The sequence below is a fragment of the Silurus aristotelis genome (assembly GCF_946808225.1).
Source record: "Silurus aristotelis genome assembly, chromosome: 3".
NCBI classification, from domain to species: domain Eukaryota; kingdom Metazoa; phylum Chordata; class Actinopteri; order Siluriformes; family Siluridae; genus Silurus; species Silurus aristotelis.
Genome location: NC_139576.1, coordinates 35,428,903 through 35,452,540, shown reverse-complemented (window position 1 = coordinate 35,452,540; position 23,638 = coordinate 35,428,903). Strand labels below are relative to the sequence as shown.

The 23,638-nt window shown below is 38.8% G+C and overlaps 1 protein-coding gene across 2 annotated transcripts; it reads right to left on the bottom strand.

Moving 5' to 3' along the window:
* Positions 1-24: 24 nt before the first annotated feature.
* esyt3 (extended synaptotagmin-like protein 3) lies at positions 25-21,924 on the bottom strand. 2 transcript variants are annotated; one of them, XR_014532804.1, is made up of 24 exons: positions 21,023-21,924; positions 17,318-17,359; positions 15,849-15,983; positions 15,643-15,719; positions 15,355-15,424; positions 14,451-14,540; positions 14,303-14,358; positions 13,876-13,996; positions 13,494-13,670; positions 11,972-12,054; positions 11,815-11,863; positions 10,533-10,622; positions 10,109-10,171; positions 7,504-7,563; positions 6,476-6,547; positions 6,209-6,295; positions 5,203-5,352; positions 4,754-5,082; positions 4,191-4,289; positions 3,150-3,281; positions 2,966-3,071; positions 2,828-2,877; positions 1,096-2,143; positions 630-1,053 (listed from the first exon to the last, which is right to left on the bottom strand). XR_014532804.1 is itself a non-coding variant. In XM_083537247.1 (23 exons), the coding sequence occupies exons 1-23, from the start codon at positions 21,320-21,322 to the stop codon at positions 2,104-2,106; spliced, it is 2,478 nt and encodes an 825-aa protein (XP_083393373.1). In that variant the 5' UTR covers positions 21,323-21,924; the 3' UTR covers positions 25-2,103. The 2 variants fall into 2 exon arrangements, 1 of the variants encoding a protein (XP_083393373.1); XM_083537247.1 differs by having other exon boundaries at positions 25-2,143.
* Between the last annotated feature and the right edge of the window lie 1,714 nt (positions 21,925-23,638).

Genomic DNA, 23,638 nt, shown 5'->3' with positions numbered 1-23,638 from the left:
ATTTATTACGCTTTTTTATTTGATCTAAAACCAACCTTTGTGGAGAGTCTAGGTGATGCTTGTCATGTGTTTCCTGTGCACTCTGGATCTCTTCAGGTTTTTCAGACTTTTCCTTCTCTTCTTGAATGCTTCTCTGGACTTATCCTCCCCTTGCCTGGTCATTTGGTGGATAGTTATCAAGTTTTCATAATAAATGTATCTCCAGGATATCCAAAATTAGTTTTTTTCTTAGAATACTACATCCTTTTTCCAGAATTCCACCTATGTTCTGTGTGATACTTCAGGTCGTTCTGGGAGAAGGTGCATTTATACTGAAACCACACTTTAATTGCCCACACCTGAACTCCATTTAACTAATCATGTGACTTCTGTTGGTAGTGACTGGTTGCACTGTGATTCCAGACTGCAACACTACAGAAATGTAGGAAAATACAATACTGTACCAAATGTGTGTGTAAAGTAGCTCGAGTGAACACATCATTTGTGTTTTACTTTTAGGTTTGTTTTAAATATAATTACACTGCTTATATGTTCCGGATCATCAAATCTTCAATCAGAACTACACTATATAGACAAAAATATTGGAACACTTTACACTTCCCACAAAAAACTGGAGGCACACAATTTCATGTGGTAGAATTATAAAGAAAATTCCCTTTAATTTAACTAGGAGACTCAAACCTGTTCCACAAAGCTAGCTACATGAAGATATGGGTTGGAGTTGACGTTAAACATCTTGAGTGGCCTGCTATTGAGCTTTGACCTCAACCCTATTGAACGGCCTTGGGGTTAAACGTTCGTTGCACCCTAGGTCTACTCTTCAGAACCATCTTTCCAGAAGCTTATTATAACCAATGCAAATCTTATGGTCAGGTGTCCACAAACGTTTGTCTATATACTGTAGCGAAGAGTCTTTCTATAGCTAGAAACTCAGGGTTGTGACTATATTTTGAAGTGTCACTTTTCAGCACATACTTTCAAGCCCTTAACACCAGGAAATGCCGAAACAGCAACTTTTGCTCGCCCGAATTCTTAAAATAATGCCTAAAAGATCTTTCTGACTAGATCTGATGACCTCAGCATGCATACAAAAACTAAGTGATGGGATACTAGGCTCTGATTTATACAATTTACTTACAATACCCCTACAGGTTAAATGAATACACAAGGGGGGAAATACTGAGGAAAAATATCCCATATCAGGTCTTTTAATCGTTAAGTAATTGTTAAGGACGTCATTATGGAGTTTATATACTTGCTTGTGAGGAACTGGATCCATCGAGGAACATCATGCAACATCGTACAACCAATAAACAACATATTAAAAGGTGTAACACATTTCCTAGTACAGAAAGACCAGCTTATGAGAGTGTACACACACACACATACACACATTTATATTTATACTATATGCACAAAAGTATTGTGACACTTGACTCTTCCCCAACCTTCACTTAATCTAGGAGACCCAAAGATTTATTAGAATTACATGGGTTCTGGTGGAAGATCTAAAGTAGCCTAGGGTATTGAGCTGGTCTGCTCACCTCACCTACCTCCTGTAATTAACGTCGTTGTATAAAGAAATCACTTCAACATCTTCCCAGAAGAGTGGAGGTCATTAGAACAGCAAATGAGGATGAAATGTGAAATGGGATGTTCAAAGAATTACAGTGTCAGGTGTCCACATACTTTTGGTCCATATAATGTAAATATAGGATACCATTTTTGAGTCCAGAAATAGAATAAAAACTCGCACCAAAGTACAATAACAGAGAATGAATAAAAGTGCAAGTAAACAAAACAAAAGCAGAACCAGTGCTTCCAGTGTAATAAAAAAGTTGGCATTCAGCATAGAGTGCAAAGAAAACAACTAAAAAAAAGAAAGAAAAGAAAAGGAACAAATGATCAGGTGAAAAATAATATGTACAATACAGTGCAATTTTGATAAAAAAGTACTGAATTATAAATAAAGCTCGTCTATGTGCCGTGATCGGACTTCCTGAGAGGTAAGAGAGAAATTTAGCAATAAAGCTGTAAACAGAGGGCAGGAATGAAGGAACTTCTAAAGTCCGTAAAATCGGTGATCTTGTATGCGGCTGATCTTCAGGTCGATTTCTTCAGCCCTGGGATACTGAGATCGTACCTGGTTTGGGAAACAAAATGTACAGACTAATGAGATTAAATGCAGCAGTGAATTTTTTCATTCAATCACATTTACAATGTGTTTACATAACAGGAAAGGAGAGAGAGAGAGAGAGAGAGAGAGAGAGAGAGAGAGAGAGAGAGATTCATATATAGATAGAGGGAGAGTATAAAAGAAAGGGACAGAGAGAGAAAGAAATTGGGAGAGAAAGGGAAGGAAGAAAAGAAAAAGAAAAATTCAATTGAAAGGGGAAGTGAGTAAGAAAGAAATAAAAAAAAAAGAAAATGAATGGAAATGGGAAGAGAAAGAAAGAAAGAAAGAAAGAAAGAAAGAAAGAAAGAAAGAAAGAAAGAAAGAAAGAAAGAAAGAAAGAAAGAAATGGAATAGAAAGAGGAAGTGACAAGAATAAAATAAATGTAAAAAAGTAAGATACATAGAGAAATAGAAAGAGAGAGAGAGGGAGAGTGAAAAATTTAAAGAAAAAGAGTATAAAAGAAAGGGACAGAGAGAAAGAGAGAAATTGGGAGAGAACGGGGAGGAAGGAAGGAAGGAAGAGAGGAAAGAAGGAAAGAAAGAAAAATTCAATTGATAGGGGAAGTGAGTAAGAAAGAAAGAAAAAAGACATTGAATTGAAATGGGAAGAGAAAGAAAGAAAGAAAAAGAGAAAGAGAGGTAATCTCTAACCATTCTGTGGAGCCTTTCACGAGATCCAGCTGAGCCAGATCAATCAGGACCTGCAGACGGAGGACAGACGGCAGTGTTATGGATTAACATTAGCAGCGTTATTATTATAAACCCCATGACTGTGTGCATGTTGCATACCATCCCGATCTCCTTCCTCTCTCTGGTATGGAACATTCGATTGTTCTTCACTGAAACGTCTAACTTCCTGCTCCTGACTTCCTCCAGTGGCACAGGAAACTCGAATCTGAGGACGTGAGGACGTGAAATTAAGGCACGCTGAGCAGAACTACGATACCAAGAGATATTTTGAACACACACTCACTTGTCATCGAACTCTGGATCGACCGTTTTCCGCTTCACTTTTGTGCGCTTGCGGTGTTTCCACGTTTGTTCGGGAAGCAGGTAAATGCGGACGTAGGTGTCCGAGCCGTTGGAGTTACAGGGGAACAGGTTTCTAGGAGAAACAAACTTTTCATGTTGAAAACAGTCAAATTGAGCTTGAGAAAGAAAAAAAGGGATGAAAAAGAAAGAGAAAAAGAAAGAAAAAAAAAAAAGGGGAAGGGGTGAAAAAGCACAAAAGAAAAAGGAAGAAAGAAACAGAAACAAAAACAAAGAAAAAAGAAAGAAGCAACAAATAAAGAAAACAAAAAGAAAGGGGAAGGTGTGAGAAAAAATAAAGAAAGAAAGAAAGAAAGAAATAAAGAAATAAAGAAAGAAAGAAAGAAAGAAAGAAAGAAAGAAAGAAAGAAAGAAAGAAAGAAAGAAAAAAAGAAAGAAAGAAAGAAAGAAAAACTAAGAAAGAAGCAACATATAAAAAAAGAAAGAAAGAAAAGAAAAAGAAAGAATGGGAAAGGAGAAATAAAAAATAAGCAACAAGTAGAAAGAAAAAAGAGGAAGGTGTGAGAAAGAAAGTAAGAAAGTAAGAAAGAAAGAAAGAAAGAAAGAAAGAAAGAAAGAAAGAAAGAAAGAAAGAAAGAAAGAAAGAAAGGGGTGAGTAAAAAAGAAATTAAAAAAGAAAGAAGCAACAAATAAAAGACAGAAAAAAGGGGTAAGTAAAAAGAAAGAAAGAACAGACAAACAAAAAAAGAAAAAGATAGAAGAAACAAATAAAAAAAGAAAGTAGGAAAAAAGAAAGAAAGAAAGAAGAAGAAGAAAAAAGAAAAGAAAGGGGGTAAATAAAAATAAAAAAATAAAAAATAAATAAAATAAATAAAGAAATAAAGAAAGAAAGAAAGAAAGAAAAAAAGAAAGAAAGAAAAGAAAGAAAAAAGAAAGAAAGAAAAAAGAAAGAAAGAAAAAAGAAAGAAAGAAAGAAAGAAAGAAAGAAAGAAAGAAAGAAAGCTGTCTCGGAGTTGAAGCTGACCTGCAGTTGATAACGGTCACAGTGAGTTTGTTCCTCAGGGTGGCGTAGCGTATCGTCAGTTGGATCTGCCCAAAGCTGCCCTGGTGGTTCAGGATGGCGCTGCAATCATACAGTCATGTGAGCACCGTTAGCATTCGCCTCAACTCCAATCGAACTCAAATATCAGCTTCACAGCTCTAAAACAGTGGTCCCCAAACTTTTCTGCGCCAGTTTAATGTCAGACAATATTTTTACAGACCGGCCTTTAAGGTGTGGTGGATAAATACAACAAAATAAAATGATACGACCATAAAAACTGGTATAAATATAATAATAAACGTGAACCCACTGTGTTGTTTTTTGGTCATTTTGATCGCTTGGGGGTTTGAATTTAGCGGTAATGTATTATGTGTTAGCGGCCGGGGGGTCGGGGACCACTGGTCTAAAACATTCCTGTGCCCCAATCTTCATTCTTATACTACACACACACACACACACACACACACACACACACACACACACACACACACACACACACACACACACACACACACACACAGTGTTATTCTGTACATCACACTCACTCTGGATAAGGGACACCCTCGAGCAGGTCGAAGCGTGAAGAAGCGATGGAGTTTTCAGAGAGGAGGCTGTGCGAGTCATAGCGCCGCATTCGTGACGAGCCGGCCAGGCGGCTGTCCGAGACCATTAGAGAACCTCTACGACTCATATACTCAGCCTGGGAAATACCAGAAGAGCTGATAGGAACCTGCTTGGAAGCCTGGTTGGTGTCCTCAGGTTTCATGGAGTTGAGAGAAGACTGGGGCTGGGATTGCTCGAGCTGAGGTTCTTTGACCTGGTTCCCTGTTTGAGGTTTTGGATCTTTGGGCATGGGCTTCTCAAGTTTCAGGATCTGGAATGAAAAAAAAAGAGAAATGGCACTTATGAGCAATGAATAAGGAGGTACTTAAAGAGTCCTCCATAATGAAAATGTAAAGGTTGGAATCCTGCAGGTCTCAGGTTCGGAGCTCACCCGGAGGATGGCTTTCATCTTGAGCTGGCTGTTGGTGCCGGAACGTTCCAGCTGGAAGCATTGGTCCAGAGTCAGGTCCGAGGTGTTGAGCAGTCGGAGGAGAGGCAGAGTGAGCATGCCCAGTGAATTCTTCTTCTCAGCCAACATCACCTGAATCCACGAGGCACAGAGAATTATCAATAAATTTATCATTATATTTACTGGGAGGCAAATACGGTTGTCACCATATCAGTTTTTCATGCCTAATAATAATCATAATGACCATAATAATAGAGCGAAAAAAATGAGATAAGAAATTACTCCGATTATTAATTCATCCGTCCAAGAAAAGAAAGAAAAGGAGAAAGAAAGTAAGAAAAGTAAGAAAGAAGCAGCTGATGACAGTCACCATAAAAAGAAAGGAAGAAAAAGAAAAAAGAGAAACAAAGGAAAGGGGAAGTTTAAGAGATAATGCAAAGGAAAGAAATAAAGGAGAAATAAGTAAGTAAAAAGAAAGAAGGAAAGGATAAAAGAAAGGAAAGGAGAGAGAGAGAAAGAGTCAGAGTGGAATCTCACTTGCAGTTAATAACAGTTGCAGTTAATAACAGTCACACTGAGCTTGAGAAAAAATAAGAAAGAAAGAAAAAGAAAGAAAGAAAGAAAGAAAGAAAGAAAGAAAGAAAGAAAGAAAGAAAGAAAGAAAGAAAGAAAGAAAGAAAGAAAGGGGAAGGTTAAACGATGAAGAAAAGGAAAGATAGAAAAATGAGGAATGAGTAAGTAAAAAGAAAGAAGGAAAGAATTAAAGAAAGGAAAGGAGACAGAAAAAAATCCCACTTGCAGTTAAGAACACTGAGCTTGAGAAAGAAAGAAAACAAGAAAGAAAGGGAAAAGGTGTGAGAAAGAACGAACAGAAGCTCAAAAGAAAAAGAAAAATAATAAGGCAAGATTTAATAATCTGATGTATTTTGTAACCTGTAAATAAAACATAAAAACGTGACCTGCATTTGCCAGTTGAATTCGTCCGTACCTCAATATTAAGCACCTGGCTTTCCACCTTGTGCACAAAGAATGTGAAGTACTGCTCAAAAACAGGGTCTCTGGTGGCATACACGGTCTAAAAAAAGAGAGACGGAAACAAGGGTTAAAAAAACTTAAAATTCATTAAAAAATATAAAATTAAACACTTCATACTGCATTTTTTCTTGGTGTAATAATGTACGCATTCTCCAGTAGAGGGCGCTGAACTTCTACAACGCTCTGAAATGTTGGAAATGCAAATGGTATGCAAAATTACCTTGCTTTTCTGGCTTTGATGATCGATGGAGAACTTCACATAAGAGCTGGGGTTGTTTTGCCTTCTCGTGAGCTGCAATGTGCATAAAAATACTTAAAAAACACGGCATAAACGCGCATAAACGGCGATCAGCTGCGATTTCTTTTGCACGTATTATTGGAATTCATTCATATTATAACTGGGCGTATAAGAAAAATATATGAAATGAAAAAAATCAAACAAAAAAAAAAGAATTATCCTTTATTTTGTAATGGTGTCCAGTTTTGTGTGGCGCGTTTTAACGAAACCAGGCCGGAGCTTCGTCTACGTTTCGTATGTTCCTGAAGGAAACTGGTTCAGCAGGTTGGCAGGAGTGATTTACTACCCAAAACCCGCTTCGAAACCTTGTCCGTCAGGCGCCGCAAAATACCGTCTGTATGAAACGTTTCTAGTTCATGCATGTGCATTTTTGCGATCAACACAATAAATGAACGTTCGACGGATGCAAATCTTGCGAAAGCTTCCTATCGAAATATAAGACGGAATAAAAACTGTGGGAAGTTTTACATATGCAGTGAAATTCCTTTCTAGAACATTCAAATCAAAACTATTCGGAAAATCGCTATCATTCAGCGGGAAACTCAGAATGCCAGAGGAACAACTCCAGAATACTAATGTTCAATCTTTTCTCTGCTTTAAAGACTTCTTTCTCTATCATGTTTTTTTATTCTCTCATTTCTGGACCATCCCTTTAGCGGTGGTGTTTGTGATCTCTACTCATTTGCTTAAACAGGTCACATGCTCTAAAGTCCCCTAAGCAATACTGGTGTAAACGCTTCCTCTTTAGTCTCAGCGTTCTCCCCTAAAACACTCACTCAGGAACAATCCGTACATCATTTCCGGATATTTTCGATACAAACATTGAAACAACAAGAACGACGGAATCTGGTCTTTCCGGTCTTCGCAGGCTGATGGGGGCGAAAATGCGGGGAAGAATGACAGAAATGTGTCCGAGTAGATTTTTGGTTGTAAGAGTCATGAGTACTCACCCTCGCCTCTTTGGGTTGTTTCCCGTGCTTCTCAAGCTGGTTCAGTTCATTCTGGTCTTTCTAAAGATATAAGGGAATCGAATTAACATAAAAGAAAAAACTTGCAAAATCGTAAATGCCACAAAAGTGGGTAGATGAGAGAGTGGGTAGATGAGAAAGTGGGTAGATAAGAGAGTGGGTAAGTGGGAAGATGAGAAAGTGGGTAGATGAGAGAGTGGGTAGATGAGAGAGTGGGTAGATGAGAGAGTGGGTAGATGAGAGAGTGGGTAGATGAGAGAGTGGGTAGATGAGAAAGTGGGTAGATGAGAAAGTGGGTAGATGAGAGAGTGGGTAGATGAGAGAGTGGGTAGATGAGAGAGTGGGTAGATGAGAGAGTGGGTAGATGAGAGAGTGGGTAGATGAGAAAGTGGGTAGATGAGAGAGTGGGTAGATGAGAAAGTGGGTAGATGAGAGAGTGGATAGATGAGAGAGTGGGTAGATGAGAGAGTGGATAGATGAGAGAATGGGTAGATGAGAGAGTGGGTAGATGAGAGAGTGGGTAGATAAGAGAGTGGGTAGATGAGAAAGTGGGTAGATGAGAGAATGGGTAGATGAGAGAGTGGGTAGATGAGAGAGTGGATAGATGAGAGAATGGGTAGATGAGAGAGTGGGTAGATGAGAGAGTGGGTAGATGAGAGAGTGGGTAGATGAGAAAGTGGATAGATGAGAGAATGGGTAGATGAGAGAGTGGGTAGATGAGAGAGTGGATGAATGAGAGAATGGGTAGATGAGAGAGTGGGTAGATGAGAGAGTGGGTAGATGAGAGAGTGGGTAGATGAGAGAGTGGGTAGATGAGAGAGTGGGTAGATGAGAGAATGGGTAGATGAGAGAGTGGGTAGATGAGAGAGTGGATAGATGAGAGAATGGGTAGATGAGAGAGTGGGTAGATGAGAGAGTGGGTAGATGAGAGAGTGGGTAGATGAGAAAGTGGGTAGATGAGAGAATGGGTAGATGAGAGAGTGGGTAGATGAGAAAGTGGATAGATGAGAGAATGGGTAGATGAGAGAGTGGGTAGATGAGAGAGTGGATAGATGAGAGAATGGGTAGATGAGAAAGTGGGTAGATGAGAGAGTGGGTAGATGAGAGAGTGGGTAGATGAGAAAGTGGGTAGATGAGAGAGTGGGTAGATGAGAAAGTGGGTAGATGAGAGAGTGGATAGATGAGAGAGTGGATAGATGAGAGAATGGGTAGATGAGAGAGTGGGTAGATGAGAGAGTGGATAGATGAGAGAATGGGTAGATGAGAGAGTGGGTAGATGAGAGAGTGGGTAGATGAGAGAGTGGGTAGATGAGAAAGCCGTACTGGTCAGCATTGTGTTTAATATCTTGTAACGATATCGTGTATGGAAATAGTTCGATGGCATTTGTCTGTGTTGAACCACAGGCTTTTTTGTCTGGCGAAGTTGCAAGAAAGCCACCTGACCGTGGTTACATTTGCAAAAAATGCAAAAACTTCTTTCACGGTACAAAAACAAGTCATCGGTGAGGACTGTTGAGTGCCAAGTCTACAATTCAGAAAGAGAAAAAGGAGGAGAAAAGGATAGAAAAAACCCAGTACGGCACAAAATAAGGAATTTATGAAGATGGCTGTTGACGTTATTGCAGTTGCAAATTGCAGTAGGTAACGTCAGATGAAGAAGCAAAGATAAAAAGGAATAGTAGAAAAAGATGAAAAGGAAGATGGAGGACAGAAGGGAACAAATTATTTCTTTTGGAGACAGTTCACTACTGTAGAAGGAGGGGAAGAAAAAGGAGAATAAGCAAAAAAAAAGAAAAAAGAAAAAGGAGTTTCTTCATAATAAGAAATAGAGGAAGAAAAATAAATAAAGGAAAAGGAAATAAACTGAAAAAAAAAAAAGAATTAAAAAGAAGTAGGAGGAAGAAGAGGTAGTAGAGGAGGAAGGAGAAGAAAGAAGAGAAAAAAAAAGAAATAGATGAAGTAGTAGCAGATAAAAAAAGAAGAGGAAGAAAAAAAAAAGGGAAGAAGTGGTGGAGAAGGAAGAAAATGAAGAATAATTTATGGAGACTGTTGACTGTTAGAGTTAAAGAAGAAAAAGAAGAAGATGAAGTAGGAAGAAGAAGATAAAAAGAGACGGCAGAAAATGAGGAGTGAAAAGACGTAGAAGAAGTAAAGCAAAAAATAAATAGAGCAAGAAAAAAGAAGTAGAGGTGGCAGAAAAAGTGGTAGACAAAAAAAAAAAGAAGAAAAACACAAAATTTAAACGAAGAAGAGAAAGTGGAGGAAAAAGAAGTAGTAGAAGAAAAGGACACCAAAAAATGACAAAATAAGGAATATATGGAGACAGTTGTCTGTTATAAGACAATGTAAGAAAAAGAAGAAGAGGAGGAAGAGAAAGTAATGGATGAGGAGGAAAAAGAAGAAGATGAAGAAAAGGCAAAAAAAAAAAGGAAGAGGTAGCAGATGTAGAGGAATCAGAAAGAAAATCGAGCAAGGAAATGTAGAAAAAGAGGTAGAAGTAGTAATAGAGGGAATAAAAAAAAAGTCTTGAAAGAAGAAGAAAAAGAAGAGGAGAAGATGAAGAAGAATCCGAGATGAGTTTACTCACAGGAAGGCTAGACGCACTGTCCAAATATATGGCAAGCATGGCACAGGCACATCGATCCGTAGCCTAAAGAGAAAAAAATATACGTATACGTTCACTTATTTATGAAATAAGAAATGACATGCAAATGAGACACTCGGTGTAAAGAAAAAAACAATCTGCAAAAAAATCTCTTGCATTTTTCTTTTCTGTTTTTCAGCATTTTTTTGGGCTAAAATAAGCGAACGACAACTTCCGCGATTTAGAAATATTTCATACATCCAAAATATGTTCTTGTATTTCTTGAATCCATTTCTAATCACATATGTCATGAAAACTGAATAATTGGCTCCATACTTCAGCGTCAAGAGGACAAGTGAGGCTTAATGTTTAAAGCTCTGGGTTACTGATCTGAAGGACAGTGAAACTACAACAATCCCAATGCTACCTCTTTCAGTAGCTCCTTATCCGTCTGCAGAGAGAGCCACTGCAGTTTCAGGTGCACTTTTCCTCTCTCAATCTCCTGCAGGAGGAACCACTGAAAATTTAAAAGACAAGTGTTAATGATCAACAAGAACATCATGGAATCCTTGCATCGAAACCTATTTTATATTTCATGGGAAATATCTGTTGTTTGTGGTTTTTAAAAGGAAAAATACATCCCTGATGAAAAATATTCCAGATTCTATTTCCAAATAATCCCACTGTCTACATCCCTAAAATATTCCAGATTCTATTTCCATCTGTATTGACCGTTCGCATGAATCGAAAAATCCAGATTCGATTTCCAAACAATTCCACTGTATACATTACTAGAATATTTTAGAATATATTCCCATCCGTTTTAAGTGTTTGCATTAATACATGATTCGAGATACTATTCCCAAATACTCCGAATGTCTACATCACAAGAATATTTTATATTCTATTCCAAAATATTCCAACAATTTAAAATCAACAAAATATTACAATATTATCTGTTTGAACTGTTATCATTAATAGAATAATTCAGATACTCTTCCTGAATAATCCCACTGTTTAAATCAGTAGAATATTCCAGATTCTATTACAAGATAATCTCATTGTTTAGATGATCAGAATATTCCAGATTTTATTCACATCCGTTTTAACTGTTTGCATTAAAAGTATAGTTGAGATACTATTCCCAAATACTTCCACCGTCCATATCATTACATTATTTTAGATTGTATTGCCAATTATTCCGAGAGTTTATCAATAGAATATTCCAGATTTTATTCCCAGATAATCCTAAAGTCTACATCAATAGAATATTCCAGATTCCATTTCAAAATATTCCAAAAGTTTAAATTAATAGAATATTTCAGATTTTATTCCCATTTGTTTACAGTGTTTGCATTCATAAAATGATCCAGATTCTGTTCCTGAATAATCCAACTGTTTACATCAGTAGAATATTCCGGATTGCATTCCCATCTGTTGAAAATGTTTGCTTTAAATTGCTTTAACAGTTTAAAGATAGTATTCCAAAATACTCCCACTGTCACCAACTCTGGAATATTCCCGATTCTATTCCCATCTGTATTAAATGTTGGCATTAATTTAAAAAATCAAGATTATTTTCCCAAAACATCAGTAAAATAATCCAGATTGTATTCCCATTTGTTTTAACTGTCTACTACAGAACGGAATTTCCAGATTCCGACTGTCAACATTAAAAGAATATTCCACAATCTCTAGTGATCTCTTACCTTGTTTATCTCTCTTTCCTTCTTCACCTCACCAAAATCCAGATTAAACCTGTGTGAAATGAACACGTATGAAATCATTCCTCAGATTTACACGGCGCCTGTTACTAAACCTCGAACTGAATTTTCCAAAAAGAAAAAAACGACAGGAAATAACTACCTGCCCATGAAGTCATCCTTGTCTGTGTCCTCATCATAGAGCTCCACTTCCAACTCCTGGCCAGGAGCCTCATGAACCACAAACTGTATTTAAAAGAAAGAAAATTAGCATATGAAATGAATCATATTTATATATAAATGTGATAATAAAAAGTGTAATAAGTATTTGTCCATACCAACCAGCAAGAATTCTGACTCCCACAGACCCAAATTAGTCCTGTACCTTTAAGAAAGAACTCCTAATATCCACTCGTTATCTGTATAAAAGACACCAGTCACAGAATCAACCTCTTCCATTCAAACCTCCAGCACCACCATGGGAAAGACCAGAGATCTGTCAAAGGATGTCAGGGACGAGATTGTTGACCGGCACAAGGCTGAAATTAGCCATCAGCAAGAAGTTTGGTGAGTCAGAGACCACTTTTAATGTAATTATTAGAAAACGGAAGAAATACAAGATAAGTCAATCATGCTCCATGCAAAATCTCACCTCATGGGGTGAGTATGATTCTGAGAAAGGTGAGGGATCAGCCCAGAATTACAACAGAGAAGCTTGTTATTGATCTCAAGGGAACTGAAACCATAGTCACCAAAAAAACTTCTTGGTAACACACCAAGGTCTCTCTGCTCTAGAATGCACATGAACAGACCCAATAAACACCTGAATGATTCAGAGAAGGCTTGTAAGAATGTGATGTGGTCATGACGTAGACCAAAATGTAGCTCTTTTGGCATCAATTCGGCTTGCCGTTTTTGGAGCAGAGAAATGCAGAATATGACCTCCAAAAACTCCATTTTCACTGTCAAACATTTGAGGAGGAAACATTCTGCTTTGGGGCTGTTTCTCTGCTAAGTGTACAGGAAGACATTACCACATGAACGATTCCATGCTCTACAAAATCTTGGATGAGAACCAACTGGTCTCAGCCAGAACACTGAAGATGGGTGATGGATGAGTATTCATACGGCTAAAACATATGACCAAAAACATACGGCCAAGGCAACAATCTGATGGTCTTGTAGCCCATTCCAGCCTTGTGCAGGTCTAAAATCTTGTCCCTGACGTCCTTTGACAGCTCTTTTGTCTCACCCATGGTGGTGGAGAAGGTTGAATGGAAGAGTTTGATTCTGTGACTGGTGTCTTTTATATACATAATTAGGTCTGGGGAGTCAGAATTCTTGCTAATTTAAACAAATACTTATTTCACTCGATCAAATTTTGTGGATTTTTTTAAGATTCTGTCAATTTCTGTTAAAATAAACCTACATTAAAAAACTGTTGATTTCTTTCTGAGGGGTAAACCCACAAAATCAGCAGGGGTCAAATAATTATTTCCCCCACTGCAGTGCCTTTTGTGTAACCCCTTTTCCTGAGATTGTCCCAGGAAATGAAGTAACAAGTAACGGCAGGAAATTTTATTTTCTCTACATTTGCTAAATGTCAAAATATAATGTTTTATATAAAGTTATTTAAGAACAACTAATGTTGTTTTATTATGGGCAAAGCATTCGCATTTCATTACCTCATACACTTCTTCCCATCTGGGGTTCAAGGTCTCTTTAATGGTCTTCGTTTTGAAGCGCTGATTGCCGACCGTAAGGACTGCATAAGGATCAGACTTGCCCTTTACAAGTCCCATAATTTTTGTGTCCATGGCCTTTAAATCCTCAGCCTCCAGCACATGAACACGTACCACACCCTATGGACAAAAAACCCACAAGAAAGGTTACAGCAGTCATGACCATCCTGCTATTAATTTTAGGTCACTTTATTAAAGATTTCAGCAAAGGTCAAATCTTTTGGTACATCCCTGACTAAACCAGCAATAACCTGATTTTATAAAAAGACTTTGGCTTGGAAACTAAGTTCCAGTTGGTATAAGATGCAGTTAAACAAACACTCACTCGGGGCAGTGGAAATCTCATTTGATCCACCTTGACTTGGTCAATTAATGGGAAACACAGACGATTTGGTAGGACCATGGTAGAAGCGATGACGTCCAGGATAGCCGACTCGGAAAAGTTTCTGTGGAGAAGTGTGAGAATTCAATCCATTCAGTGTCAATTGAAATAAAAAAATCCATTTGGTTAAAAAAAAAAAAAAAAAAAAACAGGTTATTAATTTGACGCCAACAAAAAAAATGCACATTTATTCACACCTTTGCAATTTAGCTAAAATGTGTTTTACTAACTTAAAGTAGTAAGGAACCTGAGAACCTGGAGGAACATAGGCACAGGATAGAATATGGCAAAATACATCGACCCAAAACCAGGACTGACTTGCGGTTCCAGCCAAATCATTTAAATAAAAGAAAAATTAAACCGTACATACCGGAGTCCTGGACCATCCAGGAGATTGGTCATGCCGGTCCAATTCAAGTGCAATGTCTGGGAATTAAAGTTCATTAGTCATTTTTGCTGTTATGATTTGTATGTTATATGTTTATCATATCTATTTTTTCTATAACAATTTTACTTACAGGTCGACGGATGAAAAACATTGTGACCCCCCCTACAAGTGGGGACTGGCCAATCAAGGGGCTAAGAATCACTCGGAGCATCCCTTGAAGCTAAAGGAGAAAATAACTTTCAATTAAAGACATATCCTTATATCTATACTGTACACCATCTACTCTATATATATATATATTTATACACAAACTTTGTATAACCTTTTTGCAAACATTGTGTATATCCCATATTGTAAATTTTGAAATCCCACATTTTATACACACATAGTGTATAAGGAACAATATGGCAACTCATACCCTGAGACCTCCATCTCTGGAGTAGGTTAAATCTTCACACCTGAGACTTCCTAGCCAAATCAAGTCACCCATCCCCCCCCACCACACCCCCATTTACCTCAGTAATAAATGTACAGTTGTTTGTTCATAGCCATGAGTTCTACTGTCTAATTTTAAAGTTCTCCAATCGCAATTAAGACACTTCTCCTATAAAGATAACCTATAAAGAGTTCCATATGCGTTCCAATACTTCTTCACCAAATTCCGGTGATTTCAGATTCTTCTTAGTAGTTGTTTTTTTTTTTTTTTTTTTTCATGATGCACTTTAATAATTAGGGCCTTCTTTAAAACAGGATAATTTGTAATAATTACAAAAGACATCTTCGGACATGAAATGAGAAACGACACACTGCGACAGAATCTTTTGTAGTTGCCTGTTAAAATCGATCAGCAACAACACGTTTTTTTGGCCAGGCAAGATATTTCCCCCCCAAAAAAAACAAACGATTACTAAGAATGCACTACAAAAATCACCCTCATAACCAAGTTTTATACCCCAGTCCTACACATGATACAGTAAAAAGAGATGATTATTAAAACATAATAAAAAAAAATAAAATAAAAAAAAAGGGCCAACCTGAAGTTCTTTAACTCCTGCTGAGAGGCGTGGCTTGATTTCTGCTTCGATGTCAATATCTCCCACGTAACTAAGAAATATATATAAAAAGCAAATATGAATAAATCTGTAAAAGAAGATGCGCCAGAAGATGCGCCAGATCCACCAATACAGACTGACTTTGGAATTGTTGGGTTGTAAATGTTACTTATGTACCACATATTGAAGGACTGAGTTCTTAATGTAAATCACAGGAATATCACATTGAAACAAATTTAGCTTCTTTACGGTACATAAATTCCCACTTACGCAATGTTGAAGTCTAGGATGACTTCCCTCATGTCCACTTCATGCGTGTACGCTCGTACTCCTGTAATTATTGGAGCCTGAAACCCCACCAACCAGAGATACATGTTAAACTATTGGCTTTACAGTCTTCCTCAATTGCTTTTTACAAAATAAGTACTTCAAAAGCCTCTAAATCCACAAACGTCTGGTAGAACAGTTCTCCTCACCCTTTGGCCAAAGTGGACCTTGTTAAAAGTAAAGGTCTTGAGGTGAGGACTGGATTGCCTAATAGAGGGCTGGATGTTCTCTCTCAGAAGTTTGTCCATGAAGACACCAAAAAACGGCCAGGCTTGCTGGAGGATCTGAGGAAATTCAAAAAAGACGTTCAAATCATTTTCAGAAATATCGCATCAGCAGGCCATTTTTACCGAATAGCTCGGATATAATTTGTATTATTCCTGCAGGTCTAACAAATAAGAAATCATTAATTCATTCATTCATTTTCTCCCGTTTATCCGTTTATCCCCGGGTCGCGGGGGCAGCAGTCTAAGCAGGCCCCCGCCTTCGACTGCTGCCCAATCCTCACAGCACCGTCCCTTACGGTCCCTCCTGCAGGTGGTGAGCCCACGGGAAGGCGGCCCCACGTCACTCCGACGTCACGGACCTTGATATTTCCCTCATAAGGGACCCCCGGAGCATAAAGGGGTTAAGGGCCTTGCTCAAGGGCCCAAGAGTGGCAGCTTGGCGATAGCGGGGCTTGAACCCCAGACCTTCCGATCGGCAAGCCAGCGCCTTAACCGCTGGAGCCACCACTCCCCCCCAAATGAGAAATCATTATACTAATTGTAAAGAATACTGACTGCCATTATGGCTATCCTTATTCGAGATCTAGATCAAGCCTACGGACATGGACACTGTGGACAACAATGTTAAGATTATTGTAGTATTGGATATTGGATTATGTGTATGTTGTATGTTGCCTGACCTTGTACTCAGTTGATGATTTGATATTTGGTTATGTGTTTACCACATGATGATTGCCTGACCCTTTAAATGACACGGTTGTTAATTATTGGATTATTGGATAATTCTTGGATCATTATTGGAATATGTTTATACTGTATGCTGATTGCCTGATCTTGTTCCTTATCATTGGATAGATATTAGAATAATGAAACAATGTTTTAAGAGGTTTGTCCTTTCTTTATATATAAAAAAAACCTAAACAAAAAAAACGCCTGCATCTTTCCGAACATGACATACTAACATTTTTCTGAGTAATATTGCTTGTGAAAATAGACTTGACCTTTATACTTGGCAATAAACATTGCGCTTTATTGCTCCAAAACTCAAGGACATTTGCTCATTTGAATCTAGATCATTAAACGGCGTTAAAAAAAAAAAATAGTTTGACAAGGATGCCAATAAAACGTTGCTGTAGTCATTGTTGAGTCATTGAGTGTCTTCTTGAAGGATATTGCCCGGCTGAGTCGATTGGATTTTACGAGGCATGGAAGGACATCCGCTGCCTTGTTCCTTTCTGACCTTCTGACCACATATCTAATATAAACCTAGTAATATAGGGCCTTGGTACTGTATGTCAGCAACGTTTAAACAGAATGTTATAGATGTTAGGAGTTTGTGTCTATTGTTCGATCGGAATATCTGAGACAGGATTGAAAAATCCGGTTCTTACCTTGTTGATCCAGGCAGCTTTCTCAACTTCATTAAATTGGATCTATACAAAAAAAGAAAAGTATTAAACAGACATTAGGACAAAGGTGAGACCAATTTTTCCTACAGATATTACAAATTAAAGGAGAGTCTGATGGCTGTGATGATGTCATTATTGCAAACCAATACAAAGTTTTTTCAACATGGAGTCAATGGATTCAGTGAACAGAACCAGACTTTTTTGTGAAAGGTCTGAACGGTAATACAATTAGATTTTTTTGGACAGTGATATAAAGAGGAAATTGGAAGGTCATGAATTTAAGCCCCATTACCACCAAGATGTTACTGTGGTACCCCTGAACAAGACCTTCAACCCTCACCTGCTTAGTGTATCAGCATGTAATAGTTGTAAGCTCCTCTAAATACTGGATTACATTGCATTTCGAGCAGAATTTTAATTCAGTTCATTTCTATGAAGCTATAAACAATTTTCACACAACCCAGATGTTCCAGAAAAAGCAAGATATGAAAATAAACAAACAAAAAAAAAAACTCCACAGGAACCGGTGTGTCCGTATTCGAGTGGGAAACAAAGTACAATTTTTAGCATGTAAACAAAGAAATAGCTCAAATCTGAACCACCTACAGTGGATGAAAAGATTGAAACAATATGTAAATATGTGAGTGTGTGAGATGGAAAAGCTTTCCTTTGCTTTAAGAACCAAGATGGACGTTTTTTGTCAATATAAAGTACATGGACTGAGTATACAGTTCCAATTTGCTCAGACTTTTTTGTGAAACATAATCTCAAAGGTGATGCTTTTAAAATTTTTAAGAGCAAAGCTTCTCATGTTCATGTATAAGGTTGCTTTCAAAATGAGGACAATGCAAAAACATTTGTCTAAACTTCTATAAAATGTTTCCTCTAAAAAGTAAAAGATTTTCTTAGATGTAAAGGACAGCAGGAAACAAATGTGTGGTCATCATGTGAATCAGAAGAAGTGTATGTGTATATATATATATGATGTTGGTGTATTCAGATATCACAAACCCAGGCATGGCGTGAGATGTAACTTCTCCCAAACCGTTCAAATTTCACTTCGTTCCTGGTGTCAGCATTAAAATGATGCAATTACGCAGGTTACAACAAACCCAGTGCAGAACAATACCCGAGCACATAATAGGATTTGTGCGATCGATTGCAGAACCAGGGTGGGAAATATCTCTGAATAGTTTTCCGAAAACCCTGAATGTTTCCTCACACAAGTAACATAGATCACTCCAAGTTAGGCGGAACAATGGATGACTAACTTCTTGTGGGTTTTGAGTACGGAACATATTAAAACGTTCGTCTTTGAAATGGTCTAAAATGTGAAGAAGAGCAGGAACCAAATGTGTGGTCATTTGCTGGTGCGAAACAATAAGTGAGCACACAATACGATTTGCACAATTGATTAAAGAATTAACAAGCGCACAAATTCCAATGTTCTCGACAATCATTTTGGTTGCTATTCGCACAATTGTGTTATTTTTTCTTCTAAAAAAAACAAGAAGTTCTCCTGCTTAAATTCACATCATATGAAGTTCAATCACGATTTTCGGATCAGAATATCCCAGAAGTGGCTGTTCCACATTACAATCAACTGGTTTGACTTTTTCTACATGCACGCAGTCACACGCTCACACGGTGTGTGCTTGAGATTAATAAACGCCGAAAGGCAGAGGCGGAGCTTTGAAACCAAACCTGTTTTGCCTGTAAGGTTCCCAGGCAACGCAACTAAAACCACACCCCTGTAAACACACAATACAGGAATGACACAAATTAAAACCACACCACAGTAAAGCAAGCTGGTATGAAAGCGAGAAAAAGAAACGATTACACATTTCACCACTTCACCATTCTGACTATCGTGAACCGAAACAGGAAATTCCATTCTCAGAACCGCATGCAGGATACGGATGAATTTTATTTCCATCACTGCATGTTCAGAAATGTATTTCATTCACTAATAGGTTTATGAATTAAAAATGAAGAAAAGGTTCTGAAATGAAACCTTAAATGGCTCAATTTATAGGATCCTAATGTTAAAAGTCATGTGACATGACCTGGATTGTTGGTTCAGTCTTTACACCTCGAACAGATTTTTTTTTTCTTCTAAATTTACCCCAAAACAACACACTTGCAGGATTTCCCAGAATGAAAGACTGGAAAATTTTGAAGTATTTAAGTAGCGAGTATTTTCATTTTGGGAAAGTTTTACTTCACTACAAGTCTTATGTGCTATATTTTTCTATTTCACTATGTTTCTGAGGTAAAAAACAAAAAACCTTGTCGTGAAAACATGGTGGTAAATAAGAAGCTGTGATGAGAGCACAAGGTTATGATTTGCAGAAGACTAAACTGCATTAATTTTTTTTTTTTTTTTACTGAAGTTCATTGAAAATGGGAACTTGTACATTTAGTCTAGTAGATAGGGAACAGATAGGGGTGGGCCTTTTTTCACTGGAGTCATATATGCTAACTCGTGCTACTCTGACCACGCGTGTTACCACGTCTGCGATTTGATCGTGGACAAACAAGCAAGTTTAAACAAACAAGCGAACGTGAATTCGACTCGACACGAGTTTTCGAAGAACGTCATTGGAAGACGACGAGAGATCAGCAAGACCTTCAACGAGATCAAACCCCCCGGAAATGTGTGCGTGATGATCGTCCAAGAACAATCCACATGATCTCACTTCCCCACCCGCCCTGCTCGCCAGATTTGCGGACGTTGGATACCATTGCTGAGATCCGGCGAGAATCGCAGGAGGTGCTTGACACGCTTCAAATAAAAAGACTTCCAGGATACATTCCAAAAGTGTCTAAAGCGTTGGACTTAAGCTCAGAAGGTCACAAGGTTAAATCAAGCTGCCACTATTGGGCCCTTGAGCAAGGCCTTTAACCCACAAAAGTGTAGTTCATCCAGTGCTGGCTATGGTACAGATTCCCGCATCCCATCAAGGTTCCCAGCATCCACCCTTCACTATAATGAGACGTAAACCCTGACAATATATATTTTATTTTAAATTAATCATGGACGCCCAGGCTCTGATTAGATCAAAAGGTTCCAATATTGCTGAAATCTACAATATTGCAGGTGATAATACTGCCATAATGAGCACTAGAAGATAAATCACCCACCTTCAAAAGCCACTAGGTTCCCCCAGGAGTAGACCCAGAGACCACCAAAAGCTAACATTATTATTAATAAAAGATATAGTGTGGATACTGTTGTCATATAATCCTATAAACGAAAGCATTGAAACATCTGGTTAGTCTGGTCTAATTGGTTCTGGATAAGAGCAAAACCACCACTCTAACATCTTAGGCAAATTTCTTTTCATAACTGACCAACTGTGATTTCCAGCGTCTCGAACGTCAAGGAAGTTGACCTCTACAAAACAGAATTACAACCTGGGCACAACACAATGTGGGTCCGTCACCTGTTTAAGGGGAAATGAGGTTCAACTTGGAAACTTCACGTTTCTGTCATTTGAAATGTGTCAAATTGAAGGTGTAAGATGAGGAGAAAGTTCTAATGAACAAATGTGTTGTATCTACACTAAGTTGCCTCCCCAAGAAAGTCTCATGGTCTAACCTGGCCACCCCATGGTATTTTAGGTTTGCCACGCCCCCATCATCCATCTACCTATCCATCCCACCACCATATTTTTTATTACCCACCCAGGTGGGCGAGTTGAGCGCCTTGATCATCTCGCCCTTGATCACGTGGCATTCGTTCTCCACAAAGTCGATGGCGGCATCCACTCGCTCGCCCTTGCGCCGCCGGTTCTTCTCCCACAGGCCCCACAGCAGCACCGTGAGCAGCAGCCAGCTGGCGCTCAAGCCGAGCGCACCGCACACATACACCGGGTAGAGCAGCACCGCGCACCGCGCCAGGAACACCGCGAACTCGGTGAGCGCGCGGTTCACATCGCCGCTGTTCATCTCCTTCCTCGTCTCACCTTCTCCTTCGGACGACATCTCCAAACCTTCTCTCCAAACGATCTAACAACCCAGCATCCCTGCAAATGATGCTTGTTTCTTGGGGGGTTTTGTTGGGATGTAGATCTATGGAGTGGAACCTAAAGTGTCCAGATGAGACCTCAATTCCTGGCGTTTGTAATAAATCAATTAAGAATAAAAAAAAAGCAAAGTTCTCCTGCCCCGAATCTGGTCTCAGTTCGTCTTGACTTCCGTGTTGCAGGTATACAGGTTGTCAGATTTTTTTTTTCCGACGCCTGATACTAATAGGTGGAGAAACGCCTGTGTTCCTCCCCATTCGGTTATCCATGGAAGCTGAACGCACCGGTTACGCAGAGGAGTCTTCTCCAGAAAGCCACTTGATCACCATGTTACGCATCAGAAACCTGCATGTGTTTGCACTGAATGCACATTTGGGGCATAAATGTGCCCTTTTTAATAAATAAATACATGCACAATGCACATCTAATTAATAATAAATACAATTATTTTGGGGTATTTCCAGCTCCTGGTTTGGATTTTGTGCACACTTCATTGTAGATTTGTGGTATCTCAAATCGGGCTTTGTTGCATTCGAAGACCTGAGATATATCCTCCCAAAGCTACAAGATGAAGCTTAGGAAGGACATGAAATCATTAAATCTTTTTAAATCTGTCATATGGCATTGCAACTTTGCGCCTGAGGAGAGTTGTTCAAAAACCTGGTCACTACTGCCATCTTGTGGTGGTAATAAAAATCTCTCAAAAAGGATTCAGTACATGTCTTCTTTTTCCAAACTGTTGCAACAAAGCTGAAAGGACACTGTTCTATATACTGTTCTATGTACTATACTGTAACTAGGACACTCTTAAGTAAGTACACCCTCAGTGAACATGTCAGAACTGTGTCAATGTTGTGTGTGAGCACCAGTGTTCTCTAGAACTGCTTTCATCCTCCTGGGTATGGAATTTACCAGAGCTGCACAGATTGTTGCTGGAATCCTTTTCCACTCCTACATAATAAATGCTGGATGTTAGACACATGGTGCTTCCTCACAGGTGCTCAATAAGTTTCAGGTCTGGAGACTTCATCACCTTCAGCTTCCTCAGCAAGGCAGTTATCATGTTGGTGGTGTGTTTGGGGTCGTTTTTATGTTAGAAAACTGCGGTTCGGCCCAGTTTCTTAAGAGAGGGCATGTTCTGCTTTAGAATGTCACATTACATGTTGGAATCCATGTTTTCCTCAATGACCTGCAGCTCCCCGGTACCAGCAGCACTCATGCAGCTCCAGACCATGATGCTACCACCACCATGCTTGATTGGAGGCACGACACAATTTTCTTGGTGCTCCTCACCAGGGCTGGACACCAATTGACCCAAACAAGTTTATATTAGTTTTATCAGACCACAAGAAAAGGTTCCAGTAATTCAGGTTCTTGGACAGGTTGTCTTCAGCAAACTGTTTGCAGGGTTTCTTGTAAACCAGGTTGAGAAGACGCTTCCTTCTGGGACGATGGCCTTCAAACCGACTTGTTGCAGTGTCATCAGCTTCTGCACCTGACGCACAGCACGAGGACTTGACTCCTTTGATGGACCCTTGCGAAAGGCCGTTCCAAGATGAACCTGTCCACTGTACTGTTTCATGATGTTACCGATCTTCTTACAGCCTCGGCATTTTTGTGGAGAGCAACAATTCTAATTCTTAAGTCCTTACAGACGCTTTACCATGAGGTCCATGTTGAATATCCAGTGGTCAGTATGAGAGAATTGGACTCAAAGCACCAGATTTTAATACAAGATACACACACTTGTATGGTCCTGTAAAGCAGACGAAAGCATGACGAACAGGACACGTGGCTTTACACGGTTACATGACGTACAGCTGTTATCACTTCGGGTGTACTCACTTTTGTTGGCAGCTATTTAGGCAATAATTGGCTGTATGTTGAGTTCTTTTCAGAGGACAGTAAATCTGCTCTACAAGCTGCGCATGTTGTCGCATGCAACTCCTTGTTTTTGTCTACAGAAAAGCACATGCCCCAAGGACTTGTGGTCTCCTTAGTTACAAAATCCTCCAATCAGAGCTCGTTCTGATTTGTCCTGTTTTTAAAGATATACGTGGATAATGAATATGTTAATTACTTATGAGCAATGCACTTTTCCTTACTGGAAATTCTAGTAGACACTCCATGTTCTGTGTTTTCTTTCAGGCCCAGGAGGACGAAACTTGGCTTTGCGTCCAGCCACAAGGGCTTCCTTTCGAACCTGAGGGACACACAAGAGAAATATTTGTTTCCACACACCCAAAGCAGACAGAGATTCTGGATTGTCTCCCTG

Coding starts and splice junctions, on each gene's coding strand:
- esyt3 (XM_083537247.1), bottom strand. CDS start 21,322: ATGTCGTCCGAAGGAGAAGGTGAGACGAGGAAGGAGATGAACAGCGGC. Junction 10,623..11,814: donor AGGAAAGAGAGATAAACAAG/GTAAGAGATCAC, acceptor TTAAATTTTCAG/TGGTTCCTCCTGCAGGAGAT. Junction 4,290..4,753: donor GAGGGTGTCCCTTATCCAGA/GTGAGTGTGATG, acceptor GTATGATTGCAG/CGCCATCCTGAACCACCAGG.